General features: G+C 43.4%; 1 protein-coding gene across 1 annotated transcript in view; it reads right to left on the bottom strand.

Annotated features, from left to right (window-relative positions):
* LOC122732425 (meiosis 1 associated protein) overlaps positions 1-17737 on the bottom strand; it is a 109367-nt gene that overhangs the window by 6947 nt on the left and 84683 nt on the right. Inside the window, exons 5-6 of the mRNA XM_043972558.1 lie at positions 9669-9813; positions 7965-8106 (exon numbers count right to left, since the gene is read on the bottom strand). Of these exons, the coding sequence (XP_043828493.1) occupies positions 7965-8106; positions 9669-9813 (287 nt within the window). The remainder of the gene's footprint in view (positions 1-7964; positions 8107-9668; positions 9814-17737) is intronic.

Raw genomic sequence — 17737 nt, 5'->3', positions numbered from 1 at the left:
ATGCTTGATAAATGTCTGTCACTCACTCACTCATTCATTCAATAGAGTGGCCCAGGCCAAAAGAAAAGACAAAAGGAGAAACAAAGTAGGAACCCAGAAACTAGGTGGGTAAAAGTGAGTCTGTGGCAAAAAGAACACCCCAGCAACTGAGAGGAAATCGCATTTTGGTTTCTAGCCCTGCCCCTAAGCTATGCTATGACCTTAAGCAAATGACTTCCCCTCTCCTGGCCTCTTTCTTTTCCTCTGAAAAAGGAAGGTGTTCCTCCAATGCCTCCTCCAGTTCTTCAAGACGGGGCTGGATGCTCGCTCACTTTCTGGGGCTGTTATAGTGGGGATTCCTTCCTACCCAAGTACTATTTGAACTAAATTCTGTCTAAGGGCCCTTTCAGCGCTGAAATTCCGGGATCCTGACCTTTCAAGAGAATGTGGTGTATACTGCCTGATCTTCCATGAGAGGGGGATCTGAGGGTGAATAGAGGGAGAATTCTGTTGTGTTGTGTGTCTGCCCTAGCTAGGAGGCCATGGCAGTCTTGGAGGTGAGCAGCAAACAGCAGAGAGAAGGCCTGACAGGCTTAAAAATGGTATTTCCAGGAGTTTGAATCAAAACAGAAATGGAAAATGGGTAATTTTCTATGGTGATTTCCAGGACGAATTCATCAAGGAGAGCAAGAGAACTGACACATACAGCAACTTGTAGGATTCCAACTATTTATTTTTTTTTCTGGTTAGGATGATAACCAAATATATCTGCTTCAAAGGCAGCTGGTCTTTCTGCTAGAAAAATGCCAAGTAAAACCTTTCCATACTCTTTTTTTCTTTTTTTTGGCAGGGTTAAGTGACCTGCCCAGGGTCACACAGCTAGTAAGTGTCAAGTGTCTGAGGCCAGATTTGAACTCAGGTCCTTCTGAATCCAGGGTGGGTGCTTTATCCACTGTGCCACTTAGCTGCCCCCTACATTCTAGTTTCTTAGAGAGGATGAAAGAAATGGTGCAGAAAGAAGCCAAAAGAAAACAATTCTGTAGGGGTGGACCATGGCTTGGATGAGAATGCAGCACTTGAAGCTAACATAAGACAATAAGGCAGAGGGAGAAGCGGGGAGGAGGTGAGGGGGGAGGGAAGAGAGGACACAGAGTGCTAATGTAAAGAATAAGTGATCTAAGACAACTCTTTTTTTTTTTTTTTGGTGAGGCAATTGGGGTTAAGTGACTTGCCCAAGGTCACACAGCTATTAAGTGTTAAGTGTCTGAGGCTGGCTTTGAACTCAGGTCCTCCTGACTCCAGGGCCAATGCTCTATTCACTGCGCCACCTAGCTGCCCCTAAGACAACTCTTAAAGACTTAAGATGAAAAATGCTATGCATTTCCAGAGAAAGAACTGAATAATGATTGATGCATAATTTTTTTACTTTATTTTTCTTCAAGGTTTTTTTTGGTCAGTTTTCTTTCACAACCTGGCTTAAATGGAAATGTTTTACATGATTACATATGGATAATTTATATTGAATTGCTTGCCTTCTTAAGGGTGGGGCTGGGAAGGGAGGAAGGAAGAGAATCTGGAACACAAAGTTTTTAAAATGGACGTTAAAATTGTTTTTACATGTAATTGGGGGAAAATAAAAACCTAAATTAAAAAAAATAAGGAGGGGGCAGCTAGGTGGGGCAGTGGATAGAGCACCAGCCCTGGAGTCAGGAGGACCTGAGTTCAAATCCGGCCTCAGACACTTGACACTTATTACCTGTGTGACCGTGGGCAAGTCACTTAACCCTCATTGCCTAACCCAAAACCCAAACAAAAAAAATAAGGGAAAAAAAAAGAATAACAGGATGAAAGAAAGTGATTTCAAGAGTTTGGAACTAGGGACTGAATCCTGAAAAAAAAATTCAAAACTTCCATCAATACTCTGAGGACCTAGAAGAAGGTAAACTCCCGGAGGGCAGGCACTTTCATTCCTGAGGCTCAGCACAGTGTCTTGTGTGTAGGAAGCACTTGGTGAATGTTTGTTTTGAGTTGGATACTCAGCTGCATTAGCTCCTTCTTCCACAGAAATCACGGGCTGGCTTCACTTGAGAAGATGGTTTCATGAGACATAGTCCCATCCTTCTCTCCTCCTCCAAATTCTTCTGGTGCTTAACCTACCCATGAGCTTGTCTTTGCCTGGTTAGGTTGCTCTTTGTGTGACTTCTGGGTTCTTACTCAGACTTTTTCCTGTTTGACGGAACCTGCAGAGCTCTTGAGAATGTCCACTTGGGCTAGCATTTTGTTTTGGTCTTTTGAATATACCTAGAATCTAGCTTAGAGGCCTGGTGGGTGAACCAAAAATGCTTCACTGACCTTTCTGACATAAGGAGGTATCTGAGAAGACCTTTAGTGGAAGAAGATGAAATTTAACATAGATCAATGTGAGCACTTGTCTAGGAACAGAACAGGGAGAAATTTTATTGAAGTTCATATGAAAAAGTCCTGGGGCTTCTAGGTCTTGTGAGCTCTATGTAGTAAGTGAACATACACTATGGTAAGTGCGTTCAAAATTACACTTGGTCTTGTCTGGCCATGTCTTGAATACTGTGTTCAGTTCTGGAACCCCCTGATAAGTTCCAGTGTCTAAAGAAGAGAGAAGAGGCTGGTGCATAAGATGAGGAAGAGATGATGGGGAAGGCCCAAGTATGAAGCGCTCTGGTAACTCTAGGGAAACCTCCCAGAGGCCCAGCTCCCCTTCAGAAGGTAGTGGGAGCAGACAGGGAGCTGTTCACACCTGCGGTTCCTCTGGAAGAATATAATAATGCTAACAACAGCAGCAGCTAACATTGATATAGCTAGCACTTACTGTGAGCCTGACATTGTGCTAAGTGCTTTACAAGTATTATCTCCTTTGGGCCTCACTACCACCCCAAGGAGATCAGTGCTATTATTATTTTTTTTGGCTTATTTATTTTTTTGTTTGTGCAGGGCAATGAGGGTTAAGTGACTTGCCCAGGGTCACACAGCTAGTGTCAAGTGTCTGAGGCTGAATCAGTGCTATTATTATCCTCATTTTGTAGTTGAGAAAACTGAGGCAGACAGAGTTTAAGTGACTCGCCTAGGTTAGACAGCTAGTGTCTGAGGTGGGATTTGAACTCCAGATCCAGTGATCTATCCGCTGTGCTACCCAGCTGCCACAATATTTGCTTCAAGTCTTATGGAAAGCTTCTCTTGAACTCAACCATTTTCGCTTGCTCTTCTGCTTATCTGGCTTTGGTTGACTGTCACTTAGCCTTGTAGCCTTGGACTTGCTTCCTTCCTTGGATTCTGCTGACGTGCCCTACAAGTGTAAGGAAAGCCTCTTCTTGCTCCTGATCCAGGTTCTGTAGGATGTAGAGGCGGAAGGGACCTCAGGGTGCATCTAGCCCAGCCCTCTTATTTTACTGATGAGGAAACAGGCTGAGGGAGGTTAAGAAAGCACTAGTATCTGATATAATGCATTTTCCCAAGACACTGCACTTGATCACCTCCCCCTTAGGAGACCTGCCCCCTCCCTCATACCTTATCTTACAGTGTCATCCTCTGCTACCTTTCAGTTAGTGCCAGGGAAGACTTCTGGCCTCATCAGTTTGCTGGCCCCACCTTCCCATCCATCTCTAGGAACAGCGACAGGGAACAGGATACCCTGAAGGATGCCCCAGATCATCTTTAGATAGTTGCTCAGCTAGCCACGAATCTATTTCATTGTACTGTCATTCAGGCCACATTCTTCCATGTGTTCATGAGGACACCATGAAAAGACTTTGTTGAATACTTTGCTGAAATCAACCCACACCACACTTATGATCTCTCAACCTAGTGATCCTGACTGGGAGGGAAATGAGGTTTGTTTGGTCTGAGTTATTCTGATATGTCCCAGTGATCAGCGGCTGCAAACTGTTCGATCATCTCTATACTGGTGTGAGGAGAGACAGAAAAACCTTCCCTGGGCCCATGATTCCCCATGTTCATCCTATCCTCCTCTCTGAAAACTGGGACAACATGGGCTTGTCTCTGGAGCTTCCTCCTCTCTCCCTGATTCAGTGAGCCCTGACAGAGATGACAGGGCAAGTTCTTTCAGCATTTGGGCATATAATTAATCTGAGCCCAGAGACCCAAATTTATTTCAAGTTGCTGGAGCCTCTCTGAGGAAATTATTGGTTTTTTTTTTGTGGGGCAATGGGGGTTAAGTGACTTGCCCAGGGTCACACAGCTAGTAAGTGTCAAGTGTCTGAGGCCGGATTTGAACTCAGGTACTCCTGAATCCAGGGCCTGTGCTTTATCCACTGCACCACCTAGCCGCCCCCTCTGAGGAAATTCTTGGGCTTTGATTTCCTAGCACAACGTTTGTTCTTGCTTTTGTGTGCCAGATCATTGCCCTTGTCAGAGAAGACAGAAGCTGTTCTTGTTTTCTCTGTTGTTTTTTAACATTACTCTCTCTTCCTCAAGTGCTGGGCCTGTCACTTCCTTTTTGTTGGCTTTGCATTATTCACAAACCTTAGCTCATTGGGGACTTCAGCTTGCCTGACAATATTTTTACAGCTGATGTGGTGAAAAGAGACCTGGAGATGAGGCTAGAACCCTGGGTGTGAGTTGAATTCCCACCCTTCATTAGCTGGAGATCACAGACAAGTTACTTCAACTCTCCTAGTATGTTTCATCACCTGCAAAATGGGGCTAACAATACAGAAAAATAATAGGCAAAGTGAGATCAACATTTTAAAAGCACTCTGTAAAGCCTCAATATTAGAAGTCTTACTATGGAGGCTGGATCCCAACTTGTCAGGGAGGCTGCTGTGGGGAGAGGTTGCTCCACTGAAGCCCTTTAGCAGGAGGTTCTAGGTCTCCATAAGAGAAATGCCATTATTTTTTGGCCTCCTGAGCTCAAGATGAAGTGGAGTCAATCCACACTGTCATGGGTCTGTGCCACTCCTGGTAGGTGCCGAGGTTGGATGTTCCCTCCATTTGACTTTTGCTCACGTCCTTTTTTGTTTTTTTTTTCCAGGGTAATGAGGGATAAGTGACTCGCCCAGGGTCACACAGCTAGTAAGTGTCAAGTATCTGAGGCCAGATTTGAACTCAGGTCCTCCTGAATCCAGGGCCAGTGCTTTATCCACCGTGTCACCTAGCTGCCCCTGTTCATGTCCTTTTAAGATTGGCCTTCCCTCAACAGACTGTAGCTCTGCATGGGTTCAGGACTCCCCTTACTTATTGATTGGGGTTGTTCTTCCTCATCAAATCTCCACCCTGGTCACTCTGGAGAGGGATCCGGATGAGGGCACCCCTAATGGTTGAGTGTTGTGGGGAGAGTAACTGAGATAGAGCCTGCTGGGCTAGGCTAGAGAGAATTAGACTATGAGGAGGGACAATAAATAATAATGAAAACAACAGTAACACCACCAATGATGATGAGAGCTCATCCTTCTCTAGCCCTCTCAGCAGGTCCCCAATGTGGTACAAATACCGCAGGTGTTCTTATCCCCACTGAACAGAAGAGGACATCAGAATGCGGAGCTGACGTAATGTACCAATGATCCAGGTGTGGACATTGCCGCTTCTCCCTTGGGAAGTCTATTAAAGAGAGAGCAGTGATTCCCCCATTTACACCCAGAGGGGGTACAGCTGGAAAAGAGAGCCAGCCTCTGCTATGTACACAGCCTGGCAGGCCCTGTGGGAAGAGATCATTCTAGAAGGACCCCAGCCTGCTCACATTCCTGCTCCTCCAGCCACAGGCCATTTGGCACCCACTGGGCTACCTTCCACAAGGACCTGCCTTTCCCTGAATTACTGGAGAACACATATCAGTCTGGCTGGCATTCAAGGCTCCTCCATACTACAGCCCCCAGTTCCCTTCTCTCTCCCTTCCAACTACGCTGGCTGGCAACTATAGTGCTCAGGCCTCACGCTGATCCTTCATGATAACAGTGGGTGGGTGGTGGTGGAGGAATACGGGAAGGACTACTTGCTGTTGCTAAACTTGGGGAACTCCACTCTCTAAAGCTCTCTAAAGCTCTCTAAAGCTCTTTCAATTTCTGCCCTAATCCCTCCTTCTGGGTTCCCTAGTAGAGTGCTGGTATACCAGGGTTGTCAGACTAGACATCTAGAAGCAGCTTTGAAGTGAAGCGTGTGAGTGAATGCAGCGATGAGTGGCCAGGTTTAGGGCTCCGGGAAGATCACGGTGGCTTGGGTTCAGGGCTGGGTCTTTCCTCCTGTCTCTCCATGCACTTGTATGTGGTTTCCTGCTGCACCTCCAGGCCAGGCAGGGAGGAGCTCACGTGCTGTGTCGAATGGGGCACATAGCTGGGCCCTGCCTTGCTCGAGGGGTCTAAGAGGGGATCTGAGCAATGTCTGCGTGGCCTGAAGGTTTCTCTGGAAAGCTGCGTGTTATTTCTCTAAAAAACCCCTCAATAAGGCATTTACTATGTGCCTAGTACTGTGCTAAGTGAAGGGGCTACAAAGAGAGGCAGAAATATCTCTGTTCTAGAGCTCACATTCCGAAGGAAGCTACAACATATCAAAGACTAGGGATGCAGAGTAGTAGTGGGCAGCGGGCTAGGGGGCACAGCAGAGGGAGTGCAAAGCTGGCTTCAGACACTAGCTGTGTGACCCTGGGCAAGTCACCTCACCCTGTTGGCCTCAGCTCCTTCATCTGTAGAATGCCCCGGAGAAGGAGAGGGCAAACTATCCCACTATCTTCCAAGAAGACCCCGGATGGGTCATGAAGCATCGGACATGACCGACACAGCTCAGCAACGACGACACGCAGGACAGAGGGGCTACCAGATGGCCGCACTGAGTCGCACATTGCTTCCTCCCTGACTGAGGCTGACCTCCGATCCCTGGGGAGGCATTTTTGAGATTCTCTGTTCAGGCCTTTCCCCCCACAGCAAATGCTCTTCTTCCAACACTGGCAGCCAGTTTGGGGGCCTTCCTCCCTCCCCTTTTTTCCTCCCTCCCTTTCTCCTTTTTTGGTGAGACAATTGGGGTTAAGTGACTTGCCCAGGGTCACACAGCTAGTAAGTATCAAATGTCTGAGGCTGGATTTGAACTCAGGTCCTCCTGACTCCAGGGCCAATGCTCTATCCACTGCACCACCTAGCTGCCCCTCTCTCCTTCTTCCTTCTCCTCCTTTCCTCCCTTTCTCCCTCTGTCTTTCCTTCTTCCTCCCTCCCTTCCTCCCTTCCTGCCTTCCTCCTTTTCTTCCCTCCTTCTTTTCCCTCTTATGCTTCTCTCCCTCCCTCCCTTCTTCCTTTCTCCTTTCCACATTCAGGCTCACACTTGCCTCCTCTGAAAGTTCTTTCCTGATCCCTCATCCCAGCTGACTTGGACCCCACCTTTAGTGTTTCCCCTGAGTGTGCCTGAACTCACCTGCACTCTCTGTGCTGCTTTCCCAGTGTCAGTACCTTGGTTTTTTCATGTATCTTTTGGGCCATCTTCTCTTCCCTCTGGCCATTTGCCACCTGATACTTGAGAGCTCAGTTTAACAAACTGGGGATTTCCAAGTGGTCTGACATTGATTTGAGGGACTCTGAGTCTTTCAGAAAGAAACCTAGACCACCAGATCTGCCCTAGATGTAGGAGTCTCTCCTTAACTCCACAGGGACACAAGGCTGACCCAGGGCATGTGTACCAGGGGGTGAGGGAGTGAGGGCTGGAGAGCTCTGAGTAGGAATACCATCACTTAGGGCAAACATAGTTGAGCCTGCCTGGGACCTGGGGAAGTCACAGTGATAGGATTCTATAAGGGACAAGGGTGTCATGGCCTGGGGGGTGAGAACAGAGCAGAACAGGTTGACCCAGGACCTTGAAGCAAGGTACAGTGATTGTAATTACCATAGGGAGCACCCTCCCCCCACATCGGCATCCTGGCTCTAGGGGGGTTGGTGTAGATTTGGGGGCTCATGCCTGTTTGATGGCTGGTACTTCAGCTTTCCCACCTCTTGCTACCCAGTGCCACGGGAACTTACCTGCAGGCTGTGACACAAAGCATGGAAATGTTGCTGGTTTGTCTCTAGCTCATCCCAGTCCAGCTGCCAACAACTTGTTGGCCTGATGATGAGTGGCAGTCCATATGTCACCGACTCGCAGACTCCCCTGGATTCTAGAGCCCTGGGACAAGATGAGAGCAGAGACAGAAGGGACTTTCTGAGGTATCCAAGTGTATCCCAACTGGGCCCAAATCCAAGTAGTCACCACGAGGGCCCAGACCCTCTCAGGCATATCCTGGGATCTGAAAGATCACTTCCATCTCAGGGTGGGGGGTCAAAGATGGATTCATGGAGGAAGCAGCACCTGAGTAGGGCCTAGAAGAAAGTGAAGTTGGGTAGGAAAGAGCTCCCTGCAGGGCCTGGGAGAGGGCTGGATCGGAACGGAAGACTACACTAAGAAAGATAAAATGAGATGAGGCTGGAAAGGTCGGTTTGAGCCAGATTGTGGAGAGGCCTAAATGAGGCAGGAGTCGGTACTTTGTTTAACTGGCAATAGGAATCTGTAGAATAATAACAATAATGTGGAAAAGATGAGCTGATCATGAAAGCTGACATTTACTTAGAGCTTTAGGGTTTGCAAAGCACTTTGGGCACATCATCTCCCTTGATGTATGAGCTCCCTGGAGGTTTCTGAGTGCTAAGTGATCACCATGGTTAGGATGATTCCGTAGGCAGCATGTGTACAGTGATGGTGGTGCCCTAGAACTACACACGTGGAAGGAGATACTCCCACAGGGAGAATATGCAGACACCCCAGCCAGATGAAGCACAGGCAGAGTTATCCCTCCTCCCCCTCCTCCTCCCCCTCCTCCCTGCTTCCCCCTCCCCCCACTCCCTTTAGCATTTCCCAAATCTCAAAGTCAGGCCAACAATCAGCAATTATTTCTCAGAGTAAATTCAAGGGGAAGAAATGGAAAGGGAAGAGATGGGGCCACTTCTCAATGTCTCCATCACTGCTCGTACCTAGCACTGAAATCATCTCTCAACTCTTTCCCCTCCTCCTTGTCCCCAGGTCACTGCAACAACTTAGAGGATCACGGATTTAGTTCTGGAGGGTACCTATGAGATCATCTATTCAAACACCATTGTTTTATAGAGTGGAAAGAACTGACTTGTCTAGGGTCACACAGGCAGTAAGTAAGCAGCAGAGTTGAGGCTTTCCTACTTATTCCTTCCCCATCATTCCCACTTCCCTCAATCTAATCCAGATCTTGATCTCTTGCTAATATTTTTAGAGACAGCCAAAGTTTCTGCTTTTCTGGTGGAAATTCTTTCTGCTACCAAAAAATGAGAGTAACGATTAGTTATTTAAAGAGCATAGCTATGAATATAAATGAAGTTGCTTTTACCCCCTCCTACCCTCTCTAGCTACACAAAAATATCTTCTCTCCTTTGAAAACCTCTAGGCCAGTCCCTTATTAAGGGCCTGGAGAGGAACAAAAGCAACTTGAAGTGGGGTAGAAAGTTCCCTCATTTCATCAGCATTATAGGATTAGGAACTGGATGGGATTTTAGAGTTCAGTTTATATAATCCTCTAATTTACAGATGAAGAAAGTGAGGCCCTGATTTGCTTATGGGAGGATTCAAACCCAGGTCCTCTGATTCCAAATCCAACGCTCCTTCTACTCATTTTCAGCACTGATGGGGACTAAGGGGTGGCTGGGGACACTCTGGTACCTTACTTGATCACTCGGAGTCGGTAACATGATGCTGCTGACTGAGGGGCCATCTGGTAGAATGAGCTGAGGTCTCCTCTGGGGCTCTCTGCTGTGCCAGGGAGGAGGGCTGGGTTAAGAAGCCGCTCTTGAAGATCACATTTCAGACACACTGCAATAAAACAGGCAGCAGAGGGAAGGCTTGTGGGTCACAGCCTCCCTCAGGGCATGCAATTAGGAGGCATCCACCCATTCTTCTTTCACAGTTCAAAGAGCACGCATGCCAAGGGTTGGGCAGCAGGTTGGTGAGGGAGAGGAGGAACACGGACTGCCTGAAGGCAGGACTCATTTGGGAGGAAGCAGCGGTCCGTAGGACCCCTTGCAGCTAGGGTGCCCTTGCTCTCGTGGCTTTAGCAGCACGTTCACTTTGATGGGTAATGAGCTGGCACACTGGGAGCCCTGTATTGCTTTGGCACTTATATGAGTGATCTGGCTTTTTAATCTGTCTGTGGGGAACATACGTCTTCCGTGTGAAAGGAAGCCAACACTATAACCTGGAGTGGGGCCCTCTGCCAATTACAGACAGGACTTTCCTCGTGCAGCTGCCCAGTTCCTATAAGACAGCAGAAATGGGAAGGCCTGGAAAGCAGAAGGTGGGGAGTCAGCTGATGGCTAGGGCCTCACTGTGGGTTCTTGCTGGGACAAAGAAGGGAAAACAAGGTCTTGAAAGACGTTATTTTTAAACCGTCCCTGGCTAGGAGGGTTGTCTGCCCATGACATGCCTAGGGATGAAAAGTCCTTCGGCCTGGCCAGAGGGAGGATCCCAAAGCTATGGGTATTGCTGTATTCTTGTCCTGAGTGCTGGACTGGAGTGCTCCACCATGTTCTCATTCTTTTTTCCCTCCATTTAAGGAGTGTTATCATTTAAAAATTATTAGTAATTTTTTGTTTCAACACATCATACAACTTTCCCTGACCCCAGTGTCTTTCTAATGGTATGGCCCACAATCAGTAAAGCAAAACATTAAAAAAGTGATTTAGACAGTACCTGCAACTTTATGTTAATAGTTTTGTCTGTTAAAGGAAAGGGCACATGCTGTTTAAATACCCACATTACCCCATGTTTTTAATCTGAATTCTGTTGCTATTTAAAATGATCTTCATGGGGCAGCTAGATGGCACAGTGGATAGAGCACCGGCCCTGGAGTCAGGAGTACCTGAGTTCAAATCCGGCCTCAGACACTTAACACTTACTAGCTGTGTGACCCTGGGCAAGTCACGTAACCCCAATTGCCTCACTAAAAAAACAAAAAACAAAAAACAAACCCAAATAAAATGATCTTCATTTAAGACTTAAACGGACTGATGAGGAGTGAAGCCAGCAGACCCAGGAGAACATTGTACATAGGAACAGCAACAGTGTGTGATGATCAACTGTGACAGACTTAGCTCTTCTCGGCAATACCATGATTCAAGACAATTCCAAAGGATTCATGATGGGAAATGCTCTCCACATCCAGAAAAAGAACTGTGGAATCTGAATGCAGGTTGAATCACACTATTTTTACTTTACTTTTTTCTTTTTCTTTTTTTTCTTTTTTGGTGGGGAAATGGGGTTAAATGACTTGCCCAGGGTCACACAAGAAAAATAACTTTTTTTGTGGGTCAATAAGGGTTAAGTGACTTTCCCAGGGTCACACAGCTAGTAAGTGTCAAGTGTCTGAGGCCAGATTTGAGAGCAGGTCCTCCTGAACTCCAGGGCTGGTGTTCTATCCACTGTACCATCTAGCTGCCCCCCTTTTTTCTTTCTTAAGGTTTTTCCCTTTTGTTCTGATTCTTCTTTCACAACATGACTAATGTGGAAATATGTTTAATGTAATTGTACATATATAACCTATACCATATTGCTTGCTGTGTTGGGGAGGGAGAAAAATTTGGAACTCAAAATCTTATAAAAACAAATATTGAAAACTATCCTTACATGTAACCAGAAAAAAATAAAATACTATTTTTTTTTGCCTTTTTTTTTTAAGTGAGGCAATTGGGGTTAAGTGACTTGCCCAAGGTCACACAGCTAGTAAGTGTTAAGTGTCTGAGGCCGGATTTGTACTCAGGTACTCCTGATTCCAGGGCCGGTGCTCTATCCACTTCACCACCTAGCTGCCCCAAAATAAAATACTATTAAGGAAAAAAAGAAAAAGACATCAATAAAACTTACAAGTAATAACAAAAAATGATCTTCATTTACATAGTTGTAGTAATTGTGTCTATTTTTCTTTGATTCTGTTTTGATCATGCTGCATGGCTTTATATAATTCTTCCCATATTTCTTTGAATTCTTCATTTTTTGTCATTCCTTATGATGCAGTAGTATTTTATAGTTATATACCCCAACATATTCAGTCATTTCCCAATCACTACACACACAGTTGGTTTCTACTTTTTGGCTACATTTGTAAATAACACTATTATAAATATCTTTTTGCAGATATTTTTCTTATTGTCATAACCTCCTTGGGGGTAAAAACCCAATACTGACATCACTGGCACAAAGGTTATGAACAATTTTCTAACTTTTCTTGTGTAATTGTAAATTATTTTCCAGAATGGTTGGATAAATTCACTGCTCTACAAGCAGTAAATTAGTATGGCTGGTGAGGGGTGGTGGTGGTAGTGCTGCCACATACCCTACCAACAATGATGATTTTTCTTTTACTATATTTATTCATTTGAAGAACTGAAGGGCTATCTTAGCTGCCTCAATTTTCATTCTTTGATTATTTGTGATTCTGAGCACTGTTTTATGATTGTTGATGGCATAACCTTAGTTTTGAAACCACTTGAGTTCTCTGCCCTGGGAATTTACCAAATTGCTAGCCACACAGAAAAAAAAATAGGAACCATAGGGTTGGAGTTAAATTGCCTGGAGCATCTGCTACTGGGTCTTTTAAAAGTGGTCACCTCTTTTAATCACTTCTGGTGAATGGGGGAGAAATGAAACATAGGCAATATGTTTGCTGTATGGTACCAGATAAGGTTAGACACCATTATATTATAGATACTTTTTAAAAAAAGAAAATAATTGGTAGGCACTGGACATGGTAAGCACTAAATCCCATCACAAAAAAAGAAGTGATTATATATATATGTATATATATATATATATTTTTTTTTCTTTTGTGGGACAATGAGGGTTAAGTGACTTGCCCAGGGTCACACAGCTCCTAAGTATCAAGTGTCTGAGGCTGGATTTGAACTCAGGTCCTCCTGAATCCAGGGCTGGTGCTTTATCTTCTGCGCCACCTAGTTGCCCCGCTATACTTTTATATCAAAATTTAACCAATGCAAATCATCATAACAAGGAGACCAAAAGTGCCTAAAAGCACCTGTGACATTTAAAAAGGTTTGAGAGACATAGCTTCTGGGTAGTTTAATCATTTTATTAATAAGACCAGCCAGTTATTAATAAAAGAATGGTCATTTGGCTGTCTCTCTTAGACCAAAGACCCCTAATGGCAGTGGTGGGGTCACAGCTAATATGCCCTTCAAAGAAGAGATGTTCCCAAGGGGTGCCTACTCAATTCTGATTGGTTAACAAAATGGGAGATGGGTTATTCTGGGGTAATAACTTAGGTCACTCAAATCTTGGTAAAAGAGACACCAGTTTCAATATCACCTGTCTTCATAATGAGAAACAATTCCTCCAGACCTGTCTGAGCAAACACAATGAGCAAGAATATACCTATTAGCCTAAACTTAGAACTTCTTTGACTGTCTTGGCTTGGGTAAATCTCTAAGAGAGATTTCTCACACTGGTTGGTTTCTAGATGCATAAGTAGAAAAGGGGAAAAATTTTGGTTCTAATACAATAATTAGTTATTTTGTTTGTTTGTTTTTTGGTGAGGCAATTGGGGTTAAGTGACTTGCTCAGGGTCACACAGCTAGTAAGTGTTAAGTGTCTGAGGCCGGATTTGAACTCAGATCCTCCTGACTCCAGGGCCGGTGTTTATCCACTGCGCCACCTAGCTGCCCCAATTAGTTATTAAATATAAGAAAGACATATTCATTTCACATACACCTTAGTTAGCAACTACTTGACTGACTTATCAAGTTGAGAGAGATGGAAGCCAAAAGTAACACCTCTTAAAGATGTGTGTGTATACATACATACACATACATTTACTTGTAAAATCTTACAAAAGAAGATGATTAATTATGAACAATTCAGTTCAGTTCAGTTGTTTTCATTCGTGTCTGACTCTTCATGACCCCATTTGGGGTTTTCTTGGCAAAGATACTGGAGTTGTTTGCCATTTCCTTTTCCAATTCATTTTACAGATAAGGAAATTGAGGCAAAAGGGTTCAGTGACTTGCCCAGGGTCACACAGCTAGTAAGTGTCTGAGGCTGGATTTGAACTCATGAAGATAAATCTTCCTGACTCTAGCCTGACAATCTATTCACTGTACCACCTGGGTTGACAGACTGTTAATACTACAATTTTCCCAGTAGTTATTGACTATTACTCTGTCTCTAGTACTTTATAGTCTTGGGCTTATTAAAAACTATGTTGACCTAGGCATTTCCTTCTAAGTCTAGCTTATTTATCGATTCCATTGTTAAACCATTCAGTTTTGTTTGTTTGTTTGTTTTGTTGTTTTTTTAATGAGGCAATTGGGGTTAAGTGACTTACCCAGGGTCACACAGCTAGTAAGTGTTAAGTGTCTGAGGCCAGATTTGAACTCAGGTACTCCTGACTCCAGGGCTAGTGCTTTATCCACTGTGCCACCTAGCTGCCCAAACCATTCAGTTTTTATAGTTTATATTTAATACCACAATTCTGATAATTACTACTTTAATGTGAGATCACATTAAAGGCTAAGCCCCCTTCATTCCTACTTTTCTTTTCCTAGACTTCCATATAACTTGTTATTGGCTTGTTTTTTTTTAATTCTATAAAATAGCCTTTTAGTCATTTGAAAGGCATAGTGGGGGGCGGCTAGGTGGCGCAGTGGATTAAGCACCGGCCCTGGATTCAGGAGGACCTGAGTTCAAATTCGGCCTCAGACACTTGACACTTATTAACTGTGTGACCCTGGGCAAGTCACTTAACCCCCATTGCCCCGCAAAAACAAACAAACAAACAAACAAAAAAGAAAGGCATAGTGGCAAATCTACAGATTAACTGGGGAGGTATGATCTTTTTTACCACTGTAAATCATTGTGGTGCAAGCAAAGCATCAAATGTCCCTCTACTTTTTGAAGTCTTCCTCCATTTCTATTAAAATTGCTTTCTGGTCATATTATGGGTTAAGAATTGCATAAAGGAGTCAGGCATGGCTGGTGTGCAATATGTATTGTTAGAAGGAACATCCACACCATTGAAGGTACAGTGCCATGTGAGTATTTAAGTTGCACTTATATAAGTAATATGTGTCTTGGGTAGGTGAGCAAAGATATTTAATACACATTGTTATTTGAAATCATATTCCTTCTTCTATCTCATTTTTCTATTTTTTGTTAGTAATATACAAAAATGCTAATGATTTTTGGTGTATTTATTTTGTATCTTGCTACTTCACCAAGGCTATTGATTTTCTCTTTTTTGGTTTATTCTCTAGGATTTTCAAATCAATAATGTTATATTGTTTTGTTTTTACTCTATCAGATCCTCTTATTATTACTTTTTTCCCCTACTGATTTGCTTATTAAACAGTAAGGCCCATTGGCCCTTGCACTAACACAAATCCCATTTCCTCCTACCCAGCCCAAACATATACATTTTATAACAATTTAATCTTTAAATATATTTGTGTGTGTACATACATATATGTGTGACACATACACACATACACATATATATCTTTTGATTTTGTATCACTTGTATATTCTACTATATTCTTCCCACACCTCCCAGAAAACCACCCCTTATAATAAAGAAAAAACAAAGAAGGAAAGAAGCATTTATGAAGACCCAACGATGTGCCAGGCACTGCGTTAAGCACTTTCCCAATATTATCACATTTGATCCTCACGACAACCTTAAAAGGTGCATACTATTATTTCCCATATTTTACAGCTGAGGAGACTGAGGCAAACAGAGGTTGTAAGTTGCCTGAGACACAAAGCAAGTAAGTATCAGAGGGTAGATTTAAACTCAGGTGTCCAGCCCTTTACCCACTGTGCCACCTAGGTATCTCAGCAAAGGAAAAGAAGAGAAAGGAAAAAGACAGCTCAGAAAAACTATCTAACATATCCCAAAAGTCTGTTATATTGAGTGTTCCACACCTAGGGAGGAATCTTCTCCTAGCTTGTTTGAGGCCAAGCTTAGTCAAGATAATTTCAGAATATGCATCTTAGATGTTGTTCTCTGCACTGTGGTCACTGTGTATGTGGTTTTTCAGGTTCCCTTAGTATTAGTTCATCTAAGTCTTCTTATGCTTCTCTATATTAATCTTATTCATTGTTTCTTATAGCACAGTGATATTTAATTACATTCATAACATAACTTGTTAACCATTCCCTAATCAATGAGTGTCAACTTGTTTTTTCTTTTCTGACATGAACTATGGTCTGCATCTTTCAGCCACAGCTGCCTCATTTATTGTTTTTTCTTCTTAATTCAATTTTATTTTAGTTTCGATTCAGAATTCTATCTTTCTCCCCTCCCCCTCTTGCACTCACTGAGAAGGCAAGAAAACCAAAATCCATTACAAACATGTATATTTATTTGTTTTTGTTTTTTTTAGTGAGGTAATTGGGGTTAAGTGACTTGCCCAGGGTCACACAGCTAGTAAGTGTTAAGTGTCTGAGGCCGGATTTGAACTCAGGTACTCCTGACTCCAGGGCCGGTGCTCTATCCACTGTGCCACCTAGGTGCCCCAAACATGTATATTTATGCAAAACATATTTCCTTATTAGCCATGTTCAAAAAACAAATAAAGAAAAAGAAAGAAATTATGCTTTAATTTGCACTCTGACTCTATCACTTCTTCTGGAGGCAGGAAGCATGTTTCATCATGAGCTTTTTGGAATTTTAGCTGGTCATTGTGTCTTTCAAAGTCAATTATCTTTATGATATTGCTGTTATAATATAAATTATTCTGAGTTCTGCTCATTCACTTTGCAGCAGTTCACACAAGTCTTCCCAGGTTTTTCTGAAACTGTCCCCTTTGTCAATTTTTACAGCATAATAGTATTCCATCACAATCATATACCACAACCTGTTCAGCCGCTCCCCAATTGATGGGCATCCCCTCAGTTTCCAATTCTTTATCACAGAAAGAGCTGCTGTAAATATTTTTCTTTGTTCTCTTTGGGACACAGACACAGTAGTAGCATTGCAGGTCAAAGGATGTATACAGTTTAATAACTTTTTTAGGTGTAGTTCCAAATTGTTTTCCAGAACAGTTGGACTAATTCATAGCTCCACTAATAATGCATTACAGTCCCGTTTTCCCACATCCACTCCAGAATGAAAAAATTTTGTTTTTTGTCACTTTAGTCAATCTGAGGGGCAGCTAGGTGGTGCAGTGGATAAAGCACCAGCCCTGGATTCAGGAGGACCTGAGTTCAAATCAGGCCTCAGACGCTTGACACTTACTAGCTGTGTGACCCTGGGCAAGTCACTTAACCCTCATTGCCCCACAAAACAAAAATAAAAACTTTAGTCAATCTGATGGATGTGAGATGAAACCCCCAGAGTTGTTTTAATTTGCATTTATCCAATTATTAGATTTGGAGTATTTCAAAAATATGGCTATTGCTAACTTGGATTTCTTCCCCCGAAAAGTGCTTATTCGTAGCCTTTGAGCATTTATCATTTGGGGAGTGGCTCTTTTTCTTGTAAATGTGACTCAGTTCCCTATATATCTTAGAAATGAGACTTTTATTAGCAAAACTTGTTGCAAAGACTTTTGGACCAGTTTTCTTCTAATTTTCGCCGCATTGGTTTTGTTTGTTCAAAACCTTTTACATTTTATGTAATCAAAATTATACATTTTCTCTCCTGTGTACATCTATCTCTCTCATCTGGTCATGAACTTTCCCCCTCTCAGTAGATTTTATGGGTAATTTCTTCCATATTCCACTAATTTGT

Source organism: Dromiciops gliroides, chromosome 6 (assembly GCF_019393635.1).
Source record: "Dromiciops gliroides isolate mDroGli1 chromosome 6, mDroGli1.pri, whole genome shotgun sequence".
Taxonomy (NCBI): Eukaryota; Metazoa; Chordata; class Mammalia; order Microbiotheria; family Microbiotheriidae; genus Dromiciops; species Dromiciops gliroides.
The sequence above is the reverse complement of the archived record's forward strand: the minus strand, read 5'-3'. Positions and strand labels throughout refer to the sequence as shown.